At 41.3% G+C, this 26901-nt stretch overlaps 2 protein-coding genes across 3 annotated transcripts in view; both read right to left on the bottom strand.

Annotated features, from left to right (window-relative positions):
* LOC140940187 (apoptotic protease-activating factor 1-like) overlaps positions 1–26376 on the bottom strand; it is a 29441-nt gene extending 3065 nt beyond the window's left edge. Inside the window, exons 1-20 of one of the 2 annotated variants that reach the window (XM_073389099.1) lie at positions 26007–26376; positions 24066–24389; positions 15930–16816; positions 14924–15125; positions 14245–14438; positions 13324–13508; positions 12697–12826; positions 12187–12312; positions 11045–11173; positions 10299–10424; positions 9911–10036; positions 9328–9450; positions 8775–8900; positions 7804–7923; positions 7238–7363; positions 6340–6465; positions 5902–6030; positions 4316–4444; positions 976–1101; positions 482–601 (exon numbers count right to left, since the gene is read on the bottom strand). In XM_073389099.1, the coding sequence (XP_073245200.1) occupies positions 482–601; positions 976–1101; positions 4316–4444; positions 5902–6030; positions 6340–6465; positions 7238–7363; positions 7804–7923; positions 8775–8900; positions 9328–9450; positions 9911–10036; positions 10299–10424; positions 11045–11173; positions 12187–12312; positions 12697–12826; positions 13324–13508; positions 14245–14438; positions 14924–15125; positions 15930–16816; positions 24066–24389; positions 26007–26328 (3876 nt within the window). In that variant the 5' untranslated portion in view covers positions 26329–26376. The remainder of the gene's footprint in view (positions 1–481; positions 602–975; positions 1102–4315; positions 4445–5901; positions 6031–6339; positions 6466–7237; positions 7364–7803; positions 7924–8774; positions 8901–9327; positions 9451–9910; positions 10037–10298; positions 10425–11044; positions 11174–12186; positions 12313–12696; positions 12827–13323; positions 13509–14244; positions 14439–14923; positions 15126–15929; positions 16817–24065; positions 24390–26006) is intronic. The other variant, XM_073389100.1, reaches the window with a different exon arrangement.
* LOC140941022 (uncharacterized) lies at positions 18850–23816 on the bottom strand. Its single transcript, XM_073389969.1, has 2 exons — positions 22958–23816; positions 18850–20791 (listed from the first exon to the last, which is right to left on the bottom strand). The coding sequence occupies exons 1-2, from the start codon at positions 23610–23612 to the stop codon at positions 19740–19742; spliced, it is 1707 nt and encodes a 568-aa protein (XP_073246070.1). The 5' UTR covers positions 23613–23816; the 3' UTR covers positions 18850–19739.
* Positions 26377–26901: the final 525 nt, after the last annotated feature.

Here is a 26901-nt window from a genome sequence, read left to right as displayed (position 1 = left end):
AATCTGCAGTTTGCATTTACGCGTTTGCAGTTTCACGTTGTCGAAATTTCGAATTTTAGCAAGCGTTCGCTACTTTTCGTAAAGTCAAAGAGCTTCACTTTTATCGCGTACAAACCATGAAGAAATCATTGACTGGAGTTCAAATTCTAACTAACACATCCCAGGTGGGTGTAGAAACCTATTCCCTGCCTTAAAATATGAGGCTGTACCAAAAAACCTTGCCTCACTTACCGCTGGAAGCCCTTCCCGCCGTCAAACGTGAACTGCAAACTGCAAACGTGACCGCAAGACCATGGTCACGGACATCTTCAGGTTTGCAGTTTGCACTAACCACGAAAACAACTGATACTAAAGGTCTCTATTGTCTTCGATTTCTCTTGGAACGACTGTAAACCCAAGACAAATTGGAGAAAATACTGTGCAAGCAAACAACAAGTGACAAACGAATAAATATTCCAGTAAAAAAAATATATAATCGTACCTTAATGTTGTTGCTAACGGAAACCAGAAAGTCGCTGTCGCTTGAGAACCAACAACTGCTTACCCATCCATCGTGTTTACTGCAAACTGCAAGTTCTCGTCCATCAGCGACATTCCACACCTGACAAAGGAGTGTGTTTAAAACATTACATAATACCCCTACTAGCCCATAACAAACACTTTTAACGAGCTTATGCCACTTGAGGTATAGTGACATCACTACAGCTGCTATGTGTATAGTTGGAATGTAATTGAACTCTATATAGCGTCTGATTCACTAAATGTCTAATGACGAAAGTAAACTTACAACAACCACATACCTCCCTAACTACTCATTAAACAGATACTTTTTAAGTTACCTATTAAAAATTGAGGACGCCTATTCATTCAACATATTATTGTTCTCTCGTTGGTTTGTGCATTCATTTTAACATTTTTCATTTTCAATTTGGATTTTTTTGCTCATATCTCCAAATGTTACAGCTCTGCACTTACTCTCACTGTTCCATCGTCACAGCCAGTACAGATGAACTTGTTGTCTTTAGAAAATGACGTAGATCTCACACAGTCAGGGTGCGGCCCAAGGGAGAAACAAAGAGCTCCAGAATTAGCATCCCAAACCTAAACACATTCAAAAATGAGCAAATTGATAATTCTCTTTTGATCACATTTTAAGCTCTGCTCTTTACACCTACTGCAAAGATCGAAGCAATATTGGCCCAAACGTAGAGTTTAGAATGGTGCAGTGGAATTCGGAGAACACGAAGGGATCTAGCTTTTTCTTTATTTAGGGAAATTCTCCAGCTCAACTTGTCTAGCAATTGTGTTTCGACACCCGTTGTAACAAGGATTTCCTACTGACATTACCTAAAACGAACACGTCCGTGTAGCGTTTTCGTTGTAGCAAATCTTACACTAAGTCAGGGTTGTCGCTAAGATTTCAAGTTGCCGGGTATTTGTTGTTAGTAGCCGGGGAAGTCGCTAGCAGTCGTGGAGCCCCCCGCTCCCCCAAGAAGTTTTTGAAGTGCAACTTCTACCGTTTTCCAAAAGGCATTACCGCCCAAAAAAAGCAATCTTCATCAAGAGCAGAGCTATCATTGGCGGTTTTATGATGATCACGTCTTTATTAAAGAAAACTACAACATTCTGAGACACTAGAATATTAAGAATTTATTTTACGTAAAGGCTCGTTGGGGGGTTTTTTTAGTGGCCGCCAAATGGTAATACATGTAAGCTCTGGGTCTGAAAAAGAACGAAACGACTTACGGAAATCAAAGGTAAAACTAATATTATTACAGATGAATTAACCCCCGGAGGAGCGGAAAGAAGACAAGCGGTCGATGAATGTACGAAAAAGCATCACAAACATGAGGCTAATATGGTTTGTTGGAAAATAAAAGTATAATAAGGCGAAAACAAGCATAGCGTATGAAAAATCGCGGGATAAAATATGGCAAAACTAAACTGCACAACTGGTAACATTAGTGGTCTCGAATTTAGGAACGAAACATCACTTAACATACGAAGAAACTGACCTACGGAAAAGCGTTTAAAAGACCCGGCTAATACTTTATAAACGTCGCTGAGATGTCGAAACGAGACACGAGGAGAAGAATGCTAAAGTAATGCTAATGCTTAACTTCTCTTATATATATTACTTCTTGAAAGTAGAACTGAGAGGATGTGACCTGCCGACAATGATCGAACATTTCCCATTGACCATGCATTATTTTATATACTCGATACCAAAAGGTTAATGTAGATCTGGTCACTGACTAATGACAGTTTATTAAACATAGCAATCAGTCAGTCTTCATCTTCAAAGCCCTGATCATAATCCTCATCATCATCAACATCAGCATCAGGGAAATTTAACGCTTGGATGAAGCCTCAACTTCTTCTGCGATGTCAACAGAGATCTACTCAGATCTTTCATCGTGAACAAAGAGTGCAGATTCCTTTGCCGCTTCTTCGACATGTTCAACACAAAGCCGACACAACAGTTGAAACTGACTTTTCGCGAACGGAGAGTTCTCGCGCGTGTGTACTAGTACCAAATCTAAGTAAGATGTCTTTCTTCGACATTTCTTAGTTTTCGCCCGCGAGTTTTCCAAAATCACTTAAACCTGCTGAAGATGAGACTTGCATTTAGTATGATGCATAGTCTTTGTGTGTTTCAAAGGTGTGCTATAATTCAGTGCTTATGTCCTTTATAATGTAGAATTTTCTGGTGCTCTTTTGGTTTAATTTAACGACGAAAGTAGCCGGGGACCATGCTCTGAGTAGCCGGGGGAAATCCCCGGCCCCCGGCCCTTACTGACAACCCTGCTAAGTAGAATTACGTTCAACTTCTCTCAACAGTCCCGACGACAAAAACACTGCGATACGTTTTCAAGTCAGGAGGCGCTAAATTTGATAGCGTCTCTTAATATTTCCCGTGCAAACATAAATTGAGAGAAAAGTTGCAAATCATTGCCTAAAGTTTTGGGCCTTGAGCCTCTGATTCAGGAGAGCTTTTTCTATGTATTTTCATTTTAAGCTGATCAACACGAGTTGCACGTGCTGCACGTGCCACGCGTCAACATCTCCTCAATTTGTAATCGGCGCATGTGCAGACGAAGTTCAAAAACATGTGGCTTGGTTCTTGTTTTCTTTAGTTTCAGAAGTTTGCTTTCCATTTACTTTAATCAAAGTTAAGTTTGAAAGTGTCGGTAATTACACAAAAAGCTACCTGCCTACATGTATTCTGAATTCCACTGCGCCAGTTAAACAAAAGTTGGAACAGTTACACAGAGGTGAGCTAAGCCTGCTTATGACATTTTAGGAATGGCCCGTGAAAAGTGACCATTATTTTAGACCCACCGCCTAGAATAAGCATTTCAGTATCTCATAGCATGGTAGGAGGAGGATTACTCATAAGTGTTTTAATTTTAATCTGACTTATGTTGTGTTCATACTTAACGAAACATCCTCAGCCTGCTTACAAATGAAACATATTTTCATGACACTTTGTGTTTACACTGAGCGGTTATCTGACGTTGTTTGAGTCTGTCGCGCGAGGCGGTTTTGATCACGGTTACACGAAAAACATATGGACGAAGAGATTTGGAATCAATTGTTAACCTGAACCGGCATTAGCCATAAAATTCAGAGACATAGCTACGTGTGGTGTAGGGTTCACATTAATACGGACCGTACGTTCCGACAACATTAAAACGACTCCAATGAAAACTCACGGAAAAACTGACATGGCGTCCTTTCAAACTTTTTCGCGATCATTTCAAGTCGTTTACTGACTGAATTAAAATCTGCGAAATTAAGTTGGAGCTTCCAAAGAAGAGAATCCGCGTCCAAGTTTAATGAATGAATGAATCACTTTTACTTCAATACGGTACTTTCGATAAGTTAAAAACTTCTTTACATGAAAGCCGTTTTAAAGAACACACTGTATGTAAAGATCTATTAAGAGTGACCATATAAGTCCAAAAATTATGTTTACAAATCTCTACCTAATTAAAAAAAAATTCGAATTCGAATTCGGAATGGAATTCAGACAGGTACAAATTTTTCTCCTGGACGTGCACGTTCCACGCTCTAAAGAAAACTTTAAAGTCGCCATTTCACGTCGTATTAAAATGTGCAAAAAATAAATAAATAAATAAACAAATAACAGAAAAGCGTGATGCACGTGCAAAATTGTCCAATCCTTTTTCGTTGCTTTATTTATTCTTTGACGTTCCTGTCGAACAGTGCACAGTTTGTTTCGCAAGTGATTATGATAACCAAGTTGAGGATTTCACCTCAGCTTGTTGTATAATTATAATCCGTAGTTTACCTTGGCGTATCTATCCACTGATCCAGAGAGCAGCTTTGAGTCATCCTGCGACACATCACAAGATAGAATGTATTCACTACTGCTGTGCTTACAGGAAAACTGAAGGCAACCAGTCTGTGTACCCCACACCTTGAGAGAAAACCGTGTGTAAAAGCTAAGTTTACATAAAGGAAATAGGCACCACCCAGGAGCCACTGAAAGCCATGCAGCCAGGGCTTCATCCTTTCAACTGAACGCCACGAGAGGATTATCTCTTGAAATTCTGTTGCAATCAGGTTGGTGTTAAACCACAATTTGACTGGACTTAGTATAACTTAGTATATAAAGGCAGGGGCACCCGACGACTGTTTTCCGTAAAATATCTGTTCAGAGAAGCAAAAATTACTAGAATTTTCTATAGCTTGAGGAAGGCTAAAAATTTCTAGATGACCGTTCCATTTATGAAAAATTTTCGAAGCTTTTCTAATAAATTCCCTACGATTTTCTAAAGTTTAATTTTTGAGCATTTCACTCCCCCAGGTAAGCTATTTTTCGTAGAAAAAGGAAACCTTTATTCGAGAAAAGAATACTGAAGCCCTTGTAATTTCCAAAAGACTTAAGTTGCCCTAGTATGACCGAACAGAAACAAATTTTATAGCGCTGCTTAGAATGCATTTCAAAAGATCTAAAAGTACTCAGGATACCTTAAAAAGTGTTTTCAAAGCATTTAGGAGGAAACCGTAGTTGGGTGCCCCTGATAAAGGATCACGGTATACAGAAAGTCAAACAAGTAAGGAGAAATATTGACTATTGCAAGAAGGTTGAAAACGAGATAAACTAACATCAAAGCTAGGACACGAGCCAGGACTTCCATGATTGCCACAACCCTTACCCTAACCCTAACCTTCCATGATTTCCAAAACATCCTCCTCTTAATGGTCATGTGACTTGCAGGAGGTAAAAATGGAGGGAAAGCGAAAAATTGCCGAGTCCTGCGTCGAGTCCTGGCTCGAAGTCCTCGCTCGGGTTGCAAACGCAGGGTTTGTATGTGGTTGGGACTTATGTCCAATTTACGGGAGATTTCTGTAATCCGTTACTCGAGGTGGAGTGGGCTCCACGGACTGGCTGGGTAATGAAGGGATTGACGCAAGTCTTGTTTCATCCCTTGTCACCGTGTTCGTTGACCGTGACCAATTTCAATAAATTTGTTCCTCGACATTTTACGGAAGGACATTTGGAGTTCAATACGTGCCACTCGACTTTCTTTCCTAAAGGAATCTTTGGGAACTGGGTTCGGTTCCTCGAAAGATGGTTAAGTTTAACCCAGGATGACGAGATTGAAGAACCATATTATAGGCACCCTGTATTATATGGAAATTATATCAGGCTAAAGATTTAATCTTAATCTTATATAATGTCGCAACAAAGCTTCAAGTCAGGGTTAAGTCTCCTCTCCCGATTTTTTCCTGAGGGAGGAGGGGACGTCTGTACACAGGCTAAGTTTGCCTTACTTCACATGGATTTTGAGTGGCTTTCTTTCGGGGCATTTTGTAGAATGGATTTTTAATGTTCACTTGAATTAAATAGTGCAAAATAGCAGTCCCTACCCTAAGTGATCCATCTAGAGAAGACGTAAGCAGGCGTCGATGGTCCTTATTAAAGAACATACATCTTTGAACACTAGAAGTATGGCCTGCCAGTGAGAACAGAAGTCGTCCTTCCACACAACTGTAAACCTACATAGTAAGTGAAGACGTTCATTTTAAATTGTCACCAGTACTAAATGTTTGTTCAGACTCAATTTATACACAGACTTTAAAGTTATTTTTAGCTCCTGGCATAACTACAGAATACAGGGCCAATTTTCTTGGTATATATTTGTTGGACCGTGGATAAAAACTGGGAAAAAACCGTTAAAACAAAAGCAACAACAGAGCAAATCGCATCTTACAAGACCTAACGTCCTAACATGGAAAAAAAAACATCAGTATTGTCATTCACTTTGTTCTATTTCATTTATTATTACCAGTAATATAGACTGTTACCTTTGCAGTGGAATCATCCGAAACCGATACTAAAACTTGACCACATTTACTGAAGGCACACCACTTCACACGACCTGAGTGGTCATGAAACTCTTGAATGAATTTACAAGAAGATTTCTCTAAAATCTAAGTAAAAAAAAAGTTTTTTGTAAAGAGATCATGATAGAAAGATACTAAAAAATTACTATCAAGTACTCTACTCAAAAAGTTATTTTGTGAAGGGGACATTCTACGTGAGATTTCAGGAGACAACTGCCCTGCGAGCTGAGGCCCTTCGATCTTCCTAGAATATCGAAGGGCCTCTGCTCTCGGGGTAGCAAACAACCGACTGATTGAAACAAGATATAAGCGAACTCATTACTAACTAAGGGAGTAACTTATCATGTATGATCAATTTATAAAATCCGGTAGGAAAGAATTCTCCTTCGCCGTATATTGAAGCTTTAACTCTAACCGTTAAAGTAACGAACAAGCAGATGGTGCAATAATACTTCCAAACGAACAATTCATGAATCAATCAGAATGTGAGTTTTTCTTTTATATAATCCTAATAGCATTTGTCAAAACTAAGACTGGTAGATCGTAATGACAACGCTACTATCAGAACGAAAATGACGTCACGGCGGCCATGTTGATGATCAAGAACAGAAGCAATTCTCTTCGCTGGGAACTTAACTCTATTTTCATGCACATTTTCGAAAAATAAAATTCATTGTAGTGACCACCAACATGACCGCCATGTCACATATTTGCAGACCAAGAACAAAGCTGAACGGAGAGAAAAAGGGAGAGTTTTTTCGGAGGGAGGGGGTTAATACGGGAATTTTCACTGTTCATGTTTAACAGCTTGCAAACTCCCGAAAAGAACTAAACTGAAAAGAAAAGAAAAGAATATTACCTTAACGCTGCCATCATCTAAGCCGATCGCAACTCGCTGTCCATCACTATTGAAACTAATGCTAGTGATTTTACATGCGTGTGGTTCACTTTGTGCCAGAAACATGGTATTTTCACCCTCGTATATCTAAAAGGGAAAATTACACAAACTTTATGTTGCACTTTTGTCCTAGCCCATTCAGGTATCCTTTAGGGCTGTGCATAAAGAAATTTACAAAAAAAATGCCGTGATATATGCGTTTTTGTGTGGTCTCCTTTAGGGGTCAGTTTAAGCTTAAGTCACACCCATATTGGTCTCCCTTACGGGTTTAATTTTAATTTTCCGACGAGCATCCCCGTCACTTTTATGTGGGAGTTCCCCCCCGGATCCCAATGATAGTGGGGATTCCAGATTCCACAAGCAAAAATTTCCCAGATTCCAGAATCTGGATGGGGCGATTTATTTGTTAGGTTCTTAAATACAAGTCCGGCGGACAGTCCGGCTGGCCTTTTCTGACTTCTGGTAAGGACCCTAAGTATCAATGACAGTTTTTAAATTAACGCATTCACTGTAATAGCAAATGTTACCATGAGCCTGTTGCATGCATCAGTTATGGCAATAATCAGCGAACCATCCAGAAATAAAACATCAAACACCATTCTCAGCTTGATAGAGCCCTGAACGGTCGTTTTGTCAACAGTCCATATCTACAGACAGAGAAAGAATAAAAATTTTATTGGTAAAACAGAACCAACTCAATCGCCATAGTCATTAGGAAACAAGCAACATACAGAGCAAATAAACGTTGCTACAGTAGACAGTATATCCTTGTAATATCAATGGTCAAAGGAAGTCAAGCTGGGCAAGTTTTTTTTTTAATGGTTCTGCACTTCACGAGGAAACAAAATTGGTGATGATGATGATAATGAGAACAAGTCTTCTCCAGGGCCAGAATTGATGCCCAATTTAACCTGCTCAGCTCTCTGTTGAACAAACACTTTGCAGTTCAGTTGGCATTCTATTGTATCAAACACAAAATAGACACACAGAGGGATCAGATTCAGATTTTTAACAGAGCACAGCTTGAGACAATTGATGGAAGATTTAAAAAACTTAGGTAATTACTGCCTCAAGATATCAACAATAAGAAAATAAGACTCGAAGGAGGTCGACTACGTTTAGTTGAATACCTAAAAGAAAAACATTTCTTGGTTTCCTGAGACTGCCGATCGGGAACTTGTAAATGTTTTGTCGGAAACAATTCTTTACACAATATTCAGCCCCTGGCCTCATCCAATGAGTATGTTAATTTCCAGGGAACAAAATATAATCCACGAAAGATTGAACTTGATGTTACCCTGAGTGCCAGAGACTTTTCATGCGTGGTTTCCGGTTTCGGTCAAGTCTTTACGAAGATCTGTCGGCCCCGAAGCATCCCGCCACAGGCGAGAAAAAACCCCTGGTACCCAGGGTAACTTGATGTCCATGTAAACAGGGGTTACACCACTTTACCTCCTGGCCGGCAGTCATAGACAGTTCATTTATCACTGATCATTACCTTCACAGTTTCATCATCTGATGCCGACACCAGCTTGCAGGCATCCTGTGAAAAGGCGACACAGTGTACCCAACCAGAATGACCTCTGCACGCACCCAAGCTGGCTTCACTGACGGCATTCCACAGCTAGCAGAAAAACAAAAACAAACAAGAAACAGTGCATTACTCACAGGCCACCCTGGTCTCACATGATCACAGCACCACAAGAAATTGGCAAACACAGTTCAAAGGTTAGCCCGCTTTAGAACACTTTCTGTTTATTGCGTTTAGACAAAGGAGGATGCACCCTAATCTTGGCTTTCCTATGAGCTTTTAAAACCCTGCAAGCACCCACGAAACCATGCTCTCAAAAAGATTTAACAAGATATTTCTGGAGACTGCCATCTGCTTCCCATCCACACTTGCATGTTTCACTTGGGTAACAGGTTACTTCAAGATAGAAAAGAAAAAGATAAATGCACAAAAACATCCCTTTGATCTTTAAAACACGTCAAATTCAAGAGCTACACATTAACTCAATAATGACGCTGGTATAAAACCGATAACAAAATACCTGAACAGTTGTGTCAGACAAGCCCAAAGCCAAAATGCTGTCATCTTGAGAATAAGCCAAAGAGAGAGTTGTAGATGGTGTCTGGAGGCTCTTTAATTCTTGACCAGTTGTTGAGTCCCATATCTAAAACCAAAATGCAAAAATAGAACTTAGCTTAGCATTGTTTTGAACCTTCATGAACGGAAATTTCTTAACCGTTACTTTATTTTCATATTTCAAAGAAATGAGTCGTGGTTGTGAAACGTTTCTACCAGTTTTTTAATTTCTCAAATCTCGAAGTTTACATTCACAGAACCTATACATGTAATATTAGTATTTGCACTATCAAGAGCATAAGACGTTCGACGCAAGGATCCACAGATTTGTATTTGGGTGGACTCTAAATTCGAATAAGCTTGACGAAAAAGTAAAACTCCTAGGTAAGTAATCCTAGGTATTAAACTGTCTCAATTAATACAAAATTATTTGTTGGTGGCGAGACGATTTCTTGGTGGCGATTTCTTCGGTGGCGAGATGACCGTAAACCGAATTTGCAGATAACGATTACAAATAAAAAGAATACTTGTAATATTTTATGCCAAACCTTGACAGAAGTATCCGAGACACCAACGATGCTGCATCCAGTAGGCTTAAAACAGCAGTATGTCATGGCAGAGTTTGTGCCACCTTCGAGAGAAAACAGTTCTTGTCCAGACAAAGAATCCCAGACCTAGAAACGAAAAGTAATTTATACTTGAATGTCTCTTGGTGGGCACATCTTAAAAAGCACAATCTACACACATTTATATTACTTGTACAGCTTCGGTTTTAGTATCCCACTCAATAGCCAAATGTCTCTGCAGATAACATTTTCTTGGAATTTTTTTTTTAAAAATAGTCCCCATCGAGCTTATCTACTCATCTAAAAATTGCAATTTAGGAAACGATATGAATTTTTACCCTGGATGATACCTTAAAACATCTCCACAAACCTTAACAAGAGTGTCGTCGGAACAGGAAACAATCCTTGAGCCATCAGGCGAGTAACAGCAGCATCTTACAATATCTGCATGACCAGTAAATGTCACCATCTCTACTCCAGTTCCACTGTTCCACACCTTAAATATTTGACACAATTAACTGAAGTGTGCTCAGTTTGTTCAAGAATTGAAAAGGACAGAAAACGAGCAGAGGTTTCTCTTTTGTATGGCTTTTAGCTTTCATGAAGCTGTTTGCATGGGAGAGAAACCTCTGCTTACACGGTAGGACAGAAAGGAAAAAGAAATACGCGTCAATTAACCCTGAAGTACAGGCGGTAGACAAACAAGGCTGAAGTTTGCCATATGAATAATCAAGGAGAATTCTGTACTCCTTAGCCAGTGAAAATACTTCTGAGTGCAGTGCCATGAGTGCTTTCCTCAATAGCTTATTCCCCCCTTTTTCCACCTATGGTTAAGTCCACATGTGAGCCAGTGCCAAAATCCTTGTTCTGGACTTCCAGCTTTGTACCCAGTTTGAGTGCGCACTATGGTTGGCCTGTTAAAAAAGCCATTGTTCAATTAGCCAATCAGGTTGAAGGAAAATTCGAAATTCACTTCTGGTAATCCAGCACAAGGATCTTGGAGTTGCTTTGAAGACATTACTAGTTGGGGTTAAATTATGTCATACACCTATCAACAACATCATTATCGTACTACTGGTGGTTAATGTATGTACAGGATATTTACTGTAACAATACCTTTACAGTTTTGTCAGCTGAGCAGGAAACCACATTACTGTCATCAGGTGAAAACATGCAAGTGAACACATCCTGATTGTGACCTTTAAAGTTAAGCAATTCTCTTCCACTTATACTGCAGTCCCAAATCTTAACAAAAGCAAAAAAACAAAAGACACCTGGTAAGCTGTCCTCAAAACGTAAGCACTGTAACTGAGGCCTACCAAGGGGTGGAAGCAACAGGCGACATTCCTCTCAGAAAACACCGACAATCAACAGAAATAGAGGAAAGAATATTGTGACTGAGACAATCCATTTTTAAGAAGTAAAAGCGACACCTGTTTACTTTTGCATTTTGCCTGTTTTTGCAGTGAAATAACAAACTCCCTTCCGTTAATTCCAAACATTTTTTGTTACTTTCTTTGGAACATTTTTTAATTATGGTATTGCCCAAGAACGGTCCCTCAAAGGAGAAAGGCTGATAATAATAATTTTTTCAATTCTTTTGTTTCTTTCAGTAATTCTTTCCAGGTGCTATATCTGTCATAAATTCCCCAAAAAATTGAGTATCACAAAAATTTATGCTGAACCAAAAGCAACATTTTGTCCCTTGCTAAAATGCAACAGTGACATTTTTTCCTAACCTACTTGGTGACAGGCGGTCTCAGAAATGACTGACAAAGTGACAGTATACTCCCTCTCGGAAGGCCTTGAAACTTACTGTTCATTATAGTTCTCAAAATGTCTTAGAAATTGCTCGAATTATTCTGAAAGCCTGACATGACTAATTCCATTATCTGTCAAGACTGCAATTCTGAGAAATCTGAAATTTTCTAGATAGCTATATTAAGGAAGTTGACCCTATAATCCAGAATCCCTTAGATTAGGAACAAGAAGGTCTTTTCAGAACTAACAGAAATTTGACTATTTTTTGTTAAATTAAAATACTTTTGAATTATATCAAACTGTTTGAACTACAGTATTGGTTGAAAAAATGATAATGATGACTATGACAATCATTACGATAATATATGACAATAATGATGATGATAATGGTGATTATGGGATGCTAGTGCTGCTGCTGATGATGACGATGATGATATCAACAAACCATAGCAAATTATGGTGATATTAATGATGACTTGGGATTGGGGCATACAAACCTTCACTGTATGATCAGCAGAACAAGAAACAATTCTACCATCATCACTGGAAAAGTTACAACAGTACACCACATCAGTGTGTCCTGTCATTGACAGCAGCTCTTTACCAGAATGACTCTCCCATACCTGGAACAAAACAGACGATGATGATCACTCACTTAGTCAAGGTCCAAGTGGTCCAGACATGTAAAAATAGTTTTTTTATTTATTCCGAGTGTATTTAACGACATATACAACATTTTTCTATTGTCTGTACTCTTACATACCACAGAGATGACATCTTAACCGGAACCACAAGCTGCAGTTGTCATTTCGCTGAAAAAGTTTTCTTCAATCATTTGTATTTTGCAATAAAAAATTCATTTTACATCTATTTCTGAAAGAACCAGCCCCTAAGAGAAGCCAATTCTCCAATTAAGCAATAGGCTCTTTTTGAACTGTTTTGACAATAACCTATTGTTTACAGTTATAAATGCAATTTAAGTGTTATGATGGGATGCCTGTGCATACCTTGACAGTTTTGTCAGCACCACAGGATACCACTTTGCTTGCATCTTGTGAGAAATGGCAGCAGTAAACTGCTCCTTGATGAATCTTGACAGTTATAAGCAGAGTTTCCTGTGACTCTTCCCTTTGATTACTGAACAAAAAAAAAAAGAAATAATGACAAACAAATAGTTTCAGAGGACATCAACTTTCAGTCAAGCCCAGTCAAGCATACCACAACTGCCCCACCTCTTTCACTCTGTTACACATCTAAGGCCTCAACACTTTTCCTCCTGTTTTGAAAAGTGTCTGGTTCAGTAATGATATTTTTTTCAGGGATGGGATATTAACCCATCACCCAAACCCCAGCCTGGAGGACTAGGCATAAGAATTTGTCTGGCCTTTGGCCTTTCACCCAAAACCTGCCCATCATGGCTGAACCCAACCACCAACAATAGGTATACAACCTCCCTCGCACATTAAGGCCCAACACTTACGGAGACACACATACAACCCCTTCCCCCCCCCCCCCCCCCTCACCTCATAGATTCCTGGCTATTAAATGAATTAATCATTTAAAATTGAATTTGTTAAACACTGCTGTTACAAACTACAGTACACTGTATTAAAAACTAAAATATTATTTCCCACCTCCAGTCTAGATAGAAATGGCCCTCAGCCGCCAGCTGCATTGCTTGTTCTTGAGCCTGTTTGTACACCTCTGAGTCTAATGATTCACTCAGAGCCATCTGGATCAAATCAGGAAGTGGTTTCTCCACAAAACGATGCGCATTAACACTCACAAAATGATGGAAATCTTCTATGACTTTCAATGCCTAAAAATTTGATCATGAATGAATTGTATAAGTGCTAAAATATTTCCTTCCTTTCAACTACATATTTCTAGAAGCTAAACTTAATTTATCCAAAAGTGCTAAAATTAATGCCAGTTTGCTTATGAATGGAAGAGCACTTCTTCACAGAATCCAAAAGGGAGGCACAGCCAATTGTTTTACACTTGGTATGACACCCACGTAATTTCCCTTAAACCTGTTCACGTATCCTAATCCGAGTAAAAAAAAACTGTTGGATTTTTTCCAGAGAAAAATTGTGAACTTCAATAAGTCCATGAAGTGCTCTTACGATAGTTTGTATCAAACCCTTTGACCATTCAGATTGACCAAAATTAAATTTCTCCTTACAGCAATACTGATCAGTCAAACATAATAGTTGGAAGAAAAAATAAAAAGATCAACAAGTAAAGATCTTGACTGTTAAACAAATTTTCCTCATCAATACCACAGAAAGGTGTACCCTGAAATCTGACAAGAATATACATGTATGCCTTAACCTGCCATTATACATAAGCCTATGGGGTTTAAGAGGGCTTTATATCCAAAGGGGGCTTATCAAAATACATTTTGCATTTCCTAATATTTTTCCTTTTTTCAAAATAAGCTTCAAAACACGATAATAACTTGAATTCATTACAATACATTTGGAATTAAGGAGGCTTAAATCCAGGGGGCTTCTAATCAGATGTATATCTTTGTATGTCATTTATGGCAGCACCTTGTTATCAACAACTCCTTTGATGGACATGTAGTCATTCAGTAAATCTGCAGGCCCTGTTATTCTAAGCTTTGCAGCCAGCCAACCCAGATCAGTAACAAGTTTCTCTGCCATATCTACAAGACCAGCCTTAAGCATGTGTCGCAAAAGATTCCAGTGAATATAGCCATCATCAATCATTTTGCTAAACAACCCTGTTAGGTATCCATGAAATAAAAGTTAGTGTCCTTCCAGATGTGAGGTTCTGATGGGAAAATTACCATAAGAGAAATAATAGTATAGGAGTGTTGTTGACAGCCTATGCTTCACTAGAAGCCAAGGGCCTAGGTAGGTTGGTAGATAGGTAGGTAAGTAGGTAGGTAGGTAAGTACATAAGTATTTAAGTAAGTGAATAAGTAGGTAGGTAGGTAAGTAGATGTAGGTAACTAAGTAGGTACATGTAGGTAAGTAGGTAGGTATTAAAAGTAGGTGCTAGTAGGTAGGTAAGTAGGTAGGTAAGTAAACAAGTATTTACATAAATGAATAATTAGGTAGGTAGGTACTGTATATAAGTAGGTAGGTAGGTAAGTAAATAAGTATTTTAAAAGTAAGCTAGGTAGGTACATAGGTATACTTAGGTAGGTAAGTATAACCAAGTATTATAGATTGCATCTCTAAAGTAAAAAAGCCATTCTCACACATTTCTCACCCTTATACAATTTCTTGTACTGGTTTACAAGTTTCTTGTGCAGTGCTTCTAAGTTTTGTGCTTGTTCTTGAAGATACGTCAGCTGTAGGTTGTGAATGCTATAAAAAGTCCCTAAGGCGTCCTCAGATTTCACTGTTCTCCTGGCCAGTGATTTGTTTACTAGATCCTCCATCAGGTCCTCTACAACTTCAAACTATAGAGAAGGACACCATCAATGTTTTTTAGAAGTATGTAGAATATAATAATAATAATAATAATAATAATAATAATAATAATAATAATAATAATAATAATAATAATAATAATAATAATATAGTAATAATATTGTCCAGGTATGTGTCCTGAATAGGAACACTTACCATTTATGATTACTGACTGGCCAGAACACAGTCGAGTCACAAAAAGAATTCCACTATTATTGTTCAAGACTATTTAAGAAGATCAGTCTATTACTGAATAACATGCGCGGCAGTGAGGGGCTTCCTGAAAATTTTGCAACAAGACTAACATAATTTCATTTTCAAAATGACCAGTCTGGTTAGCCAGGACTGACTACTGTTAAGAGCACTACAATATACAACAGTTAAAGACAGTGACTGATGTTTTGATAAGCTGTGCAGAAGTCATCATAACTTTGTCCAGGACAATGATTGAAGCTCAGCTTGTAAAAATCTCAATCACTAAAAAAAAAAGGGCTTTTGATGAAAAAACTACACTCACCCAAATGATGACATTAAATTAATATTCAACCTACTGAGACACAGACCCTCCTTAAGGTTGGGGTTTAATGGTTAGGGTTGAGGGTTGGAGGTTGGGGGATAGGGGATGGGGAATGGTTGATGGGGGATAGGGAATTAGGGATGGGAGATGGGGGATGGGGGATAGGGATGGAGGATGGGGGATGGGCAATGGGTTAATGTCCCATCCCCATAAAAAATATCATTACTGAAACCAGATGCATTTTTCAAGATAGCAGGTGAAGAAGAAGTGTCCCTACCTCTTCATCCCATAGAATACAAAGGGCCTGGGCTGGTACTTTAGACTCTTCATCAAACACTGCAAAATCTTCATACAGTTCTCTTAAGTCATCATGCAAATTATTGATACTCATGCGAATTGCTTCTGTCAGAGTTGGATATTCATACTCAAACTTTGGCTTGAGTTTGCTGACATTCTTTTTCTTAAGCTGGCTGACATAATACTTCCATCTCTTCGGGTGATCACGGAGCAGTGCACCAACCATGCTTATTGCTAATGGTGAGCCATTTGTAAGATGAAATATTTCAGTTGCTTCCCCTGGAAGATGAATCACAGTTTGCTCTGTCCACTGGGCTAAAATTTGTAGTGATTCATTTTCTGTGAAGCCCTCGCTGATGTGAACTTTGGCTTTCGATCCACCAACCATATTTGCGATTGCAGCATCCCGCGTGGTAACCATGATACGACAACGAATGTCAAAATATTTAATGTCACTGGAATGCCAAAGATCATCTAGAACTAGCAAAGATCGAGGATGCTGATGAGCAAATAACATTCTGAGCCTGTCTTTGGCTTCTTCCGTGTTTCTTGGTGGTTGTCGACTGTGATCAGAATCAAGACGGGCACAGAGATTTTGCATTCGCATTAGAAGTTTGGACTGGTCAACAGGACCAATTCTCACCCAATGTACACCCCCAGGAAAACATTCCTCTAGCAGAGCAGGGCTCCTAAGAGCTTCAGAGCCCATCACAGTCTTGCCACATCCAGCCATGCCATGTAAAATGACCCAACCATCTCGCTCCTTTAACGCTCTAAGGGCAGTATGGATCTTATGAAGATCTCTTGCTCTGTTGGCAAAGACCGTTGGTCGCTGTGGAACACCACCCTCACGAAGCACATTTTCAACTGCAAAGACCAAATCAAAAAGTTTAAGTTATTAGGATTTTTCAGCAGGACATCGAAGACATAAGCAGACTTCGACAGCGTCACCCTCAATATATACAGGGTTTGGAAGGGTATTTTTGGGATCTGGGATTTGACCAAAACTTAATACAGAGTGGGATTCGGGAAAACACAAAAAAAAAAACCGGATTTGACTGATTCCTGGGAAGTGGGATTCACCAAAATGTGGGCACGGGATGCAGGTTTTTTTTCTGTCTGTTGGGAATTTGGGAAGTCGTACATTCTGGTGGCAAATGGGAGGTCAAACAGGCAAGCATTATGAAAGCAAACTATAGAGTTACGTAGGTAATGATCATAATAATAAATTGAAACTGTCAAGTACTGAACAGACGAGTGGACAGAAGACCCACTGTTTCACCCTGATGCTAGAAAAGTACACATGGGGGCTCTTTTTATTGAATGTATATCTCTCTGCCTCTTCCTTTCTTCCTCCTTTTCCTCTCCACTTCCTCATACTGAGGTATGAAAAGGTATTTCCTTTTTGCAATGACCCTAAAACACTTGTAAATTCAAAATATTAATCAAAAGAGCCAACGAATCTACATCTTACATTGTTTACAACAATATTAATATTAGTCTTTTTTAACGTATATGTTCTGGAAACAAAAAATTGGATTTGGGAAAGTGATGAAAAAAGTGCGGGATGTGGGATTTTCATGAAAAAGGAGTGGGAATGCCGGATCAGTACCCCCGCCCCTTCCAGACCCTGTCAATGCCCTTTATGCCTGAATTTTAGGGGATTTTATTAACTACAACTATGGCAGAAAATCAAATTGGCACATTTACTTTTTGATTTTACTTTCAAAGCTTTTGTACCATTGTTTCCATGAGCCAATGAGAACTTTCATTTCCTGACACCTGACAAATGGGTGTCAAATCGACTGTCCTGCACTAATTTCCTTTCCCAGAAACAGGACGCCATACAATAAACATCTTATTAGCCTTGTTTTCTCAATCCATACTGTAAATTACATATCCTTGTTTTTTTTGCAATGATTTATGGCCCATGTGTGAAAAAAACGAGGATACATAATTTACAGTACGGACCTCAAACTTGGCTAATAAGAGGTATGTATTCCATTAAGACATATGCTTAGGAGTTGACTACAGTTGAACTTTCATTAAGTGGCCACCCTCCAGGTACCAGCAGGTGGCCGCTTGATGGAGGTTGGATATTCAATAGAGGTTCATCAAAAATTAGCATAATCTTTAGCAGAAATATTACTTTCTTCTGAAACAAACAGGTAACGAGAGCAGCTTTACTGATCCACAATCGGTCGTCAACTTCTACTTCAGTCCTTATTTTCCTTCATTATATTCTTAAAATGAGGCCAAACTAAGTGTAAGCACTGGATGGCCACTTAGTGGAGGTGAAAGCAATGGAAGAACTCTTATTGGGATGGGCAAAAGGTGGCCACGACTGCTTCTTAATGTTACAGCGCGCAGACGCAGAGAAAACACAATATTCTTTGGTGGGCAAAGTTGGGCAGGGAATATACCCGCAAGGCTCGGATAAAACCCACCGACCGGATGATGACCGAATGAGGGGCCTCGGTACATGGCGCCATACCGAGGGGGTGCCTCATGCCTGTACTGCAAGGGAGGGCATAGTTCACGCGTGAAAACGCATGGCCGGCATAATGTCCTTGGGCCAAGTTAACCAAGTCCAGCAAATCCTATAGCCCCCCCTCCCTGACGGGGCTTCAGCACAGGGCTGAAGGGGTGCCGCAGGCAGCAATTCCCCGCCATTAATGATTTTATTAAACGTCTCTGAATCTACAGACAAGAGAGAGTGCAAACGCAGTGAACAAATGTAAGAAGGTTAAGGAAGGCAAGAAACAAAGAAAAGGGGAGGGTGGGAGGGGAAAAACTTTGGTGCTGCTCAACTTGCAGCCTTCAAAGAAAGTGGCGATTGAACGGACTGGCGCAGAATAAGACAAAGAGGCAGGCTGCCAAATAAGGAGATCGCGTGTTTGGGATAAACCGCAGTAGCAATGCAGGCTCAATAGTTGTTGCTTGCCAACATTAACCTTTATTTTATGCTAAAATATCAATTAATGTTACAGCGCGCAGACGCAGAGAAAACACAATATTCTTTGGTGGGCAAAGTTGGGCAGGGAATATACCCGCAAGGCTCGGATAAAACCCACCGACCGGATGATGACCGAATGAGGGGCCTCGGTACATGGCGCCATACCGAGGGGGTGCCTCATGCCTGTACTGCAAGGGAGGGCATAGTTCACGCGTGAAAACGCATGGCCGGCATAATGTCCTTGGGCCAAGTTAACCAAGTCCAGCAAATCCTATAGCCCCCTCTCCCTGACGGGGCTTCAGCACAGGGCTGAAGGGGTGCCGCAGGCAGCAATTCCCCGCCCAAAACGCCGAGTAATACGAGAAGTGCCCTGTGTAAAGCCCCAGTCTCTAAGACCCTTTCTCCACCTGGTCGCGAGGGCTGGATACAGCTCTTATCCGCTCCACGGGGGAATGAAATGAACCAGAGACCATCGGTGGAGAAAGGGGATTGAGGAGTGGACAAGCGGGTATGATCACGTTCTAACTTAAGAACCCAACCGAAACTAAACTTGGGTAGCATGACTTAATGAATGTTCTAGTAGGACACAGTGTTCTCAATTGTGTTACAATGAGACATCATAGTGTTCTCAATAAACAATACAAAGAGACACCGTAGTGTTCCCATGTTGTTTGGTTTTTTTTTTTTTTTTTGTTTGTTGTTGTTTTTTTGTTTTTTTTACGCAACATAAGAATGTACGTGATAAACAGTATAGAGCAGCATAACAGTGTTCCCAAAGCCAAGGAAGCGTGGACAATAGTCATTGCGATGTGACATCTAATTGTTTTCGAGTCATTAACTGGATAGACAGGAGGCCAAATTTTGAGGGACTTGGAGAATGGTTTCTTTGGGTGTCCTGATGTACGACTGATATGCATCAGATTTCCAACGGCCAAGAACTTTAATGAGCCAGTCTGGAAGGCCAGCAGCCCCCGCAGTAGTGGCTGCTCCAATGCGGAAACTGTGTGATGCATAGCAGGTACTATCCAATCCACAAACCTTGAGAAGAGCCCGTAAGTTGTTGGTGAGGGAGGACCGAGTAAGATGTCGTCCATCCGAGAATTGGAAGAGGGGCTGGGTAGCTCCACTGGGATTAGTTTGAAGCAGATAGTCTCTTAACGCGGTGACTGCACATACAGTAGAGTTTGATTTGGCGATAGTGAGCTTGGCTGTCTCACGGAAAGGGTCTGTTTTGGACTTCTTGATGACAACCTCGAAAGACACAGGTTGGACAATGTTGGGGTAAAAGTGGACGTCCGATCTTGTCAGGTGGGATTGAATATTGAACTTGCCGTTGTAAGTGAATTCGCTACTACGTAGAAAGCCAAAGAACGCAAGGGTAAAAGCAGCCCACAACATTGAAGAATCTGTGTCCAACGATTGGAAGGGTTTTAGTTTGGCATAAATTTGGCGGAGGATCGAAATAGTAATAGGGAACCGGGCCCGTTTGGCAATCCCGAGGGAGGATTTGATCCCTCGAAGGGTCTTGTATAGGAAGGGCATGGAGGAGAAGTCCAGGGGACAGCCAAACTCAACATGGAGATTCTTAACTGCTGCCAGATAAACTTTAATAGTGCCATACGAAACGGTATTGGATAAGTGGGTGACGAAATGAATTAAGGTTGATTCACTGGTAGGGAGAAAAGGGGTTTGGGGTGAAATGAGTTTATGAAAAAGGCAAAATCTAATAAAGTGTCGCTCCCCAGAGGAATAGGTTCGACGAGTAGAGCTGGCGATGGACTGGAAAATGTAGTGAGCAGCCTGCATAGTTAGACTTTCGTCAGGAAAGGAGGGATTGGACAGGGAACGGGCGATGCATCTGGTGCGAGTTGGTGGAACCGGGGCATCTGAAAGCGAGATAAACTATCAGCTATGCCGTTGTCGATCCCTGGGACGTGCTTTGCGGTAAAGGTAAAATTAAACTTCAAAGTTTGAAAGGTGATCAAACGGACAAGGTTCATGATGCGGGGAATTTTTGAGCTTTTAGCAGACAAAACTGCGACGACTGCCTGGTTGTCACAATGAAAACAAATTCTCCTGTTAGCCCAATGGGGCCCCCAAATCATGCAGGCAAGGTAAATTGGGTAAAGCTCTTGCCAGGTAATACTTATCCCTGTGGAGGGGTTGAGCTGGTGGGAGGGGAGCCATTTTCCCTGGAACCACTGATTGTCAAAGAAGGCCCCGTATCCGACTGCACCCGCTGCGTCTGTATATAAATGGATTTGTGGGGATGATTCTGTGTAAGGGGGGAGAAAAAGGCTAACACCATTCCAGTGGTCGAGGAAAATTTGCCACATGAGGATGTCCTTTCTGAACTCCTGGGTGAGAAAAATAATCCGCTTGGGGCGGGCACAACCCCGGGTAAGGTTAATGATGCGCTGCATGAAAGGGCGACCAGGGGAAATAACCCGGCAGGCGAACTGCAGAGTCCCAATGAGGGACTGCAGGTCCTGTAGACGACAGACCCGTTTGGAAGACCAGTCCGCTAGCAGGGACCGGGCATTACTTAACTTATCCTCGGGGAGACGAGCCTGCATGTTTACGGAATCGAGTGTTATTCCCATGAATTCAAGAACTTGGGTGGGGCGAAAGGTTTTCTGTGGGGCAAGGGGAATGTTTAATTCCTCAAAGAGGGTAAGAACCCGGCAGAGGGCTGTGGCACAAAGGGACGAGGGGGCAGGTTGAACAATGAAAAAATCGTCGAGAATGTGTATGATGGAGGGGATGTTCAGGTGTTGTCTGACCAACCATTCCAGGGCATCAGCGAGTTGATTAAAGAGAAAAGGGGCACTCCTTAGCCCGAAGGGGAGGGCTTTGTCGAAGTAATAACGACCCTTCCAGGACATCCCCAAGAGTTCCCAATCCCCGGGGTGAACGGGGATAATTCGAAAAGCGGACAGTATGTCAGTTTTTGTCATAAAGCACCCGGGGCCGTGGTTGAGGACCAGGGCAATGGCATTGTCAATCCGAATATACTGAAGGGTGTAATCCTCAATGGGTATGTTAGCATTTAAGCTATCTGGGGACCCCTTGGGGTAGGATAGGTGGAAAATAGTGCGCCACTTTTGGCTTCCCTTTTTGGGGACTAGGCCGAGGGGATGAATTTGAAAATTTTGAAAAGGGGGGGATTCAAAGGGGCCAGCCAGGCGACCAAGCTGGACTTCCTCTAGCAGGTTTTTCTCAATAACTTGGGGTTGTTGGATGGCAGATGGGAGATTCTTGGCAGCTCTGGGGAAGCGGTTACCTTTGTAACCCAAGTGGAAACCATGGCTTAACCCATCGCAAAGTCTAGTTACAAAAGCTTGATTAGGGTGAGTCTTAAGAAGTTTGTGTAGCAGGGGAACATTCACCGGGGTTTGGGGTTTGTATGATATGGCGGCTTTAGCGGTTTGAGAGTTTCTTATCACCCTGGCCTCTAGTTTTTGAAGGGGTGTCATCGTGTCGGTAGGCAGGGTGTTCTCCATTGCAGACCCTGCAGCGGTGGCTGAAGGAGCAGGGGTCCTGGCTGCATTTGGCACCTCTGTTGTAATTGTTACACGTTCCTCGTTGGGTAGGATTGGGCCTAAGGGCAGAGAGGGAACACCCATGAGAAAAATGATCCCCACTACCACATATGGTGCAAGAGGATTTTGCCTGCCCTGTAAATTTCAGGAGGTACAATTGTATATCCCTTTCCCCCCAATTAAGGGAATGGTGGGCGGCTGCTTTCCTACGAAAGTCTATATCGTAGGAGAGCCATGCAAATCCCGCGAACTTACGGTAGGCCGAGCGGATGATCTCTTGGTAAGCAAACATCTCGACAGCCCTGTGGGGGAAGGAAGTCAGAAAGATTGTACAAAAAACAGCAAAGGCCGAAAGCCACCTATCGATTGAGTCAATGTGGGTTTTCTTCTTGCGGGCAGGGGTGGGAATATTCACTTGTTTCCCCTCGAACGAAATGGACACCCCGGGGAGTTCGCTTTCGTTTAGGCAGGAGTTTTCTGGCAGCAAAGAATCGAATTCAACAAACTCACCGCGTAGGATTAGTTGCCGAGTCTTCTGGGGGACGTGGGCTGCGATGGATGAGGAAGCTGGCTGCATTCGGGACTGAGATGGGCCGTAGTTCGAGGAACCCGATTGTGAAAGAAGGCTCGCGACGAAAGCAGGGTCAGATAGTTGTTGTCGCGCTGGAGGTTGGGGAACTGAATGTGCTGGCTGTTGTGGTACGGGTGATGGGTTCGTTGATGCGAAATTTTTTAGCTTTTCATCGACTATGGTGGCGATGAGGGTGGCTAGAGCCGCTGGATTTGAGACGGGGTTAGGCGGAACGCCCCTGTCGCGGACGCCATCTTGTGCTTCGCACGTGGTTAGTTCGGTATCGCGTCTTTGAAGTCTCTCAGCCTGCGGCGGATCTTGTTCATCATTCCGAGCGCTCGGTAAATCGCCTTCCTTGTTGGGCTGCTCAACGTCACCGGGTAGGTTAGGGGCGACAGGAGAAGAATCGGTGTTCGTGCGAGGCCTTTTGGCTGCTGGGTCGGTGGAATCGGAGCTTCGTGTACGTGATGTTGGCGCATCAACATTGATCGTGCCCAGGCGTTCGATCATCTGTTCGCGTGTTCCCGTGATAGCAAGCTGGTTTTGGGCCAGTAAAAGGCGAAGGACCTCGTTCGTAACGCCTGAAAGATCCATGAAAGACTTTGGTGCTGAAAAAACTTTGGTGCTGCTCAACTTGCAGCCTTCAAAGAAAGTGGCGATTGAACGGACTGGCGCAGAATAAGACAAAGAGGCAGGCTGCCAAATAAGGAGATCGCGTGTTTGGGATAAACCGCAGTAGCGATGCAGGCTCAATAGTTGTTGCTTGCCAACATTAACCTTTATTTTATGCTAAAATATCAATAAATGTCTGATCTGCAAAGGGCAGTGCAGCCCATCTTCAGCAGATAACAGAGCTTTACTTAATAGAGCTGTACTTCCCCATTCTTTTCTACAATTAGTTTGGGACTTTGGTCACTGGCCGCTTGATAGAGGGTGGCCCCTTAAACAGGTGCCCCTTAATGGAGGTTCGACTGTATATTGATCTCAAATCAACAAAAAACAGGTCACTTCACATAACTTCAACTTCCAAAACTATTATATGATCACCTCTTTCCGTTAATTCTCTGACATCTGAGACAGCCCGCGGTTTTCTCAAATTGTCTTGCAACAGCTCCACTAAATGAGGATAGGGTTCCTCTAATGACTCACGGAAGTCATAAAATGCAGCATCACTCTTGGTTTCTAACAGGTCTAAGAGTTTCTCTGCTTGCCTTCTTGAAGTTTTTTCTGCTCTAATAAGTTCAGTATCCTCCAGATCAAACACCATTTTACTCCGAAGAAAGTTAAGAACATCATCAACCAGCAAATCTTCCACAATCTCCACTCTGCTAGTATTTAGGATATCTTTGTGTTCTTCACTCATCATTTCTACTGTTGAAGAATAAAATATTGATGAAACAAAATTAAGAAAGGAACTTTGTAGTTAGCTTTGTTGCAGTATCCTGGCCTTGAAGTTTGAATTAATTATCTAGCTTGATCATGATGTGAGATCTGCCTATTTTGAGACCTATGATATTTGTCATTAGGTTTGATTCGCCCACTCTCTAGGTCCTTCCCAAGAAGAAAAGGGTAGATGTGTGAGTGACCAATAAAATTGTGTCTGCATTGTAAGTTCAAAATTTAATGCATGCATCTTTAGAAAAAGCCAGATATGGGAATGTAGATACTAAAACAACGAATGACCCACAATGACTGGATGTGGTCATTGTAGATCATTTGATGTGTCGATGTGTGTCATCATGGTCAATGTGTGTGTGTATTGTCTGTCATTTTTGTAGCTCTTTGTAGGACATTGTAGTTGTAGCTTATTTTAGCTCATTGTAGCTCATTGTGGGTCATTCCTTGTTTTGTTAACTACGGATATGGGAAATGTCATCAGATACCAAACACATTGCTGCTTTGGTATTCACCAAAAAAAATCAGCAGATGACATGATGTTTTTAGGTATTTTGCACCTTGTATTTGCAAATTTTGGGTTGAAATTACAACGGGAATGGACATAGAAAGTTATCTCCTTCACATTAGGTGTCAACAACCATTGGTGCAGACTGGAAAATGATTCATGATCCAGATCAACAAGACATCCTTACCATTCACCAGCCTCTCTAACACTTCTTGATATTTCAGGTTTTCAATCTTAAAACACTCTAAAACATGATTGCCACCACATAAAACAACACATCTGCATCCACTATTTGAAATCTGCTCCAGGAAAATAAATTTATGCCTCCTGCTCAATTTGAAGAGGTCATGATTGGTGGAAATCAATAACAGCAAACCCATGCACCCAGTTATCTGTTTGCAGGAGGAGCGCAGGCCCATTTCCTGAACATCAGCTCGTAATTGAGCCTCATTTGTGATTCCACCAGGCAAGAATTACATGCAGTTTTGTGAAAACCATAAAAATATGAAATAAGCTCTTACTAAAGCTGAGTCATTTAAAGGTAGCACCATAGCATTCATCATCAGATTCCATAATTGACTGCTGTGACCTTTAACTCTCCCCCCCCCCCCGTCTTCTTTTCTCCCCTCTTGGGTACCTAGGGTACAGACATGGTGGGTATAGACTAAGGGTAACTGTTGATCCCAAAAGTACTCACCCACCCAAAGGCTCAGGTAGTACCACTCACCCAAGATCCCTCATTACTGCCCCTCACACAAACTCCAAGAGAGGCAAACATCCTGCATTAACATTAACATTAATTTGTAATGACTTGGTAAACCAATTTAACAAAAATATTATGATGCAGAGAAATAATTATTATAATGCATAACAACAGTGGCAGGATTAAACTAAAATTCCCTTGCATATCTGGTTTCATGTCTGACCTCCCCAAAAATAAATCATAAGGAGAAGAAATGATTAGGTGCAGCACCCATACACGGCAGCCAGCGAAGTCCGCTTGAATAACAGCTAGATTGCTAATAAAACTATCAACAAATTTAACAATAATTTTACAACCTAAGTTGATTATTAGGGTTACTTACACTGCAAAGGAGAATCGACAGTCTCAAGAATGAATTTGAACTGTTCCTCGTTTGAATCATTCTGCAACAGCTTGGCCAAATGCGGGTATTTATCACTTAGAGCAGAAAAGAAATGATCAAACGCTTCGAATCCTTTCTGTGGGAGGATGTCCAGCAGCTTTTCTGCTTGTCGATGGGACGTTTTCTCCACTCGAATGACCTCGGTGTCATCCGAATCAAGCACGAACTTGCTCCGCAGAAAAACAAGAACATCGTCCACCAGTAAATCTTCCGCGATCTCCTGTCTAAATTTTATGAGCAAATGCCTATGCTTCTCAAGCATCTTGGCCAAAGGTGTTCTACGTGCCTACTGAAAGGAGGGCGCTACACGTCGATCATAGCAATTGACTTTGTCTTGAATCAAAACTTCCGGCCATTTTGACAAGGGGAAGTGTTCTTCTACTCAAGTGCGCATGACCTATCTCGGGTGCGAAGCGAGGAAGCGTGCGGGCGCTGTCCCGCACAGCCAAGGCCCTGCTACCCCGTTTCCGAGTCTCAGAAACTCTCACTTTTAAAACGAGGCTAAGTGCAAAACTTATCATGACTGAAAAGGGGTTTTATTTGAATGAAAACTAAAATCATTTTTTGCATATCAACTACAGTCGACACCTCAGTAAAACGGAACGTAAACGGACACCTAGGGTTCGTCCCTGCCTTTCTTTAGTCCCTATAATTGACTCACCATAAGACAGACATCTCTCTAAGACGGACACTTAGGGCCAGTCCCAAAGGTGTCCATCTTCAAGGAATTTGACTGACTTATGAAATAGAGGCATGGGACAACTCATGAAAGGCCTGTTGGTTGGTGAGTGTATAAAGATCAGTGAGGTCTGCATTATACAGAGTGTAGGTCAAT

The sequence above is a fragment of the Porites lutea genome, chromosome 6 (assembly GCF_958299795.1).
Source record: "Porites lutea chromosome 6, jaPorLute2.1, whole genome shotgun sequence".
Lineage (NCBI taxonomy): Eukaryota > Metazoa > Cnidaria > Anthozoa > Scleractinia > Poritidae > Porites > Porites lutea.
This window is presented reverse-complemented; position numbering and strand designations above follow the sequence as displayed.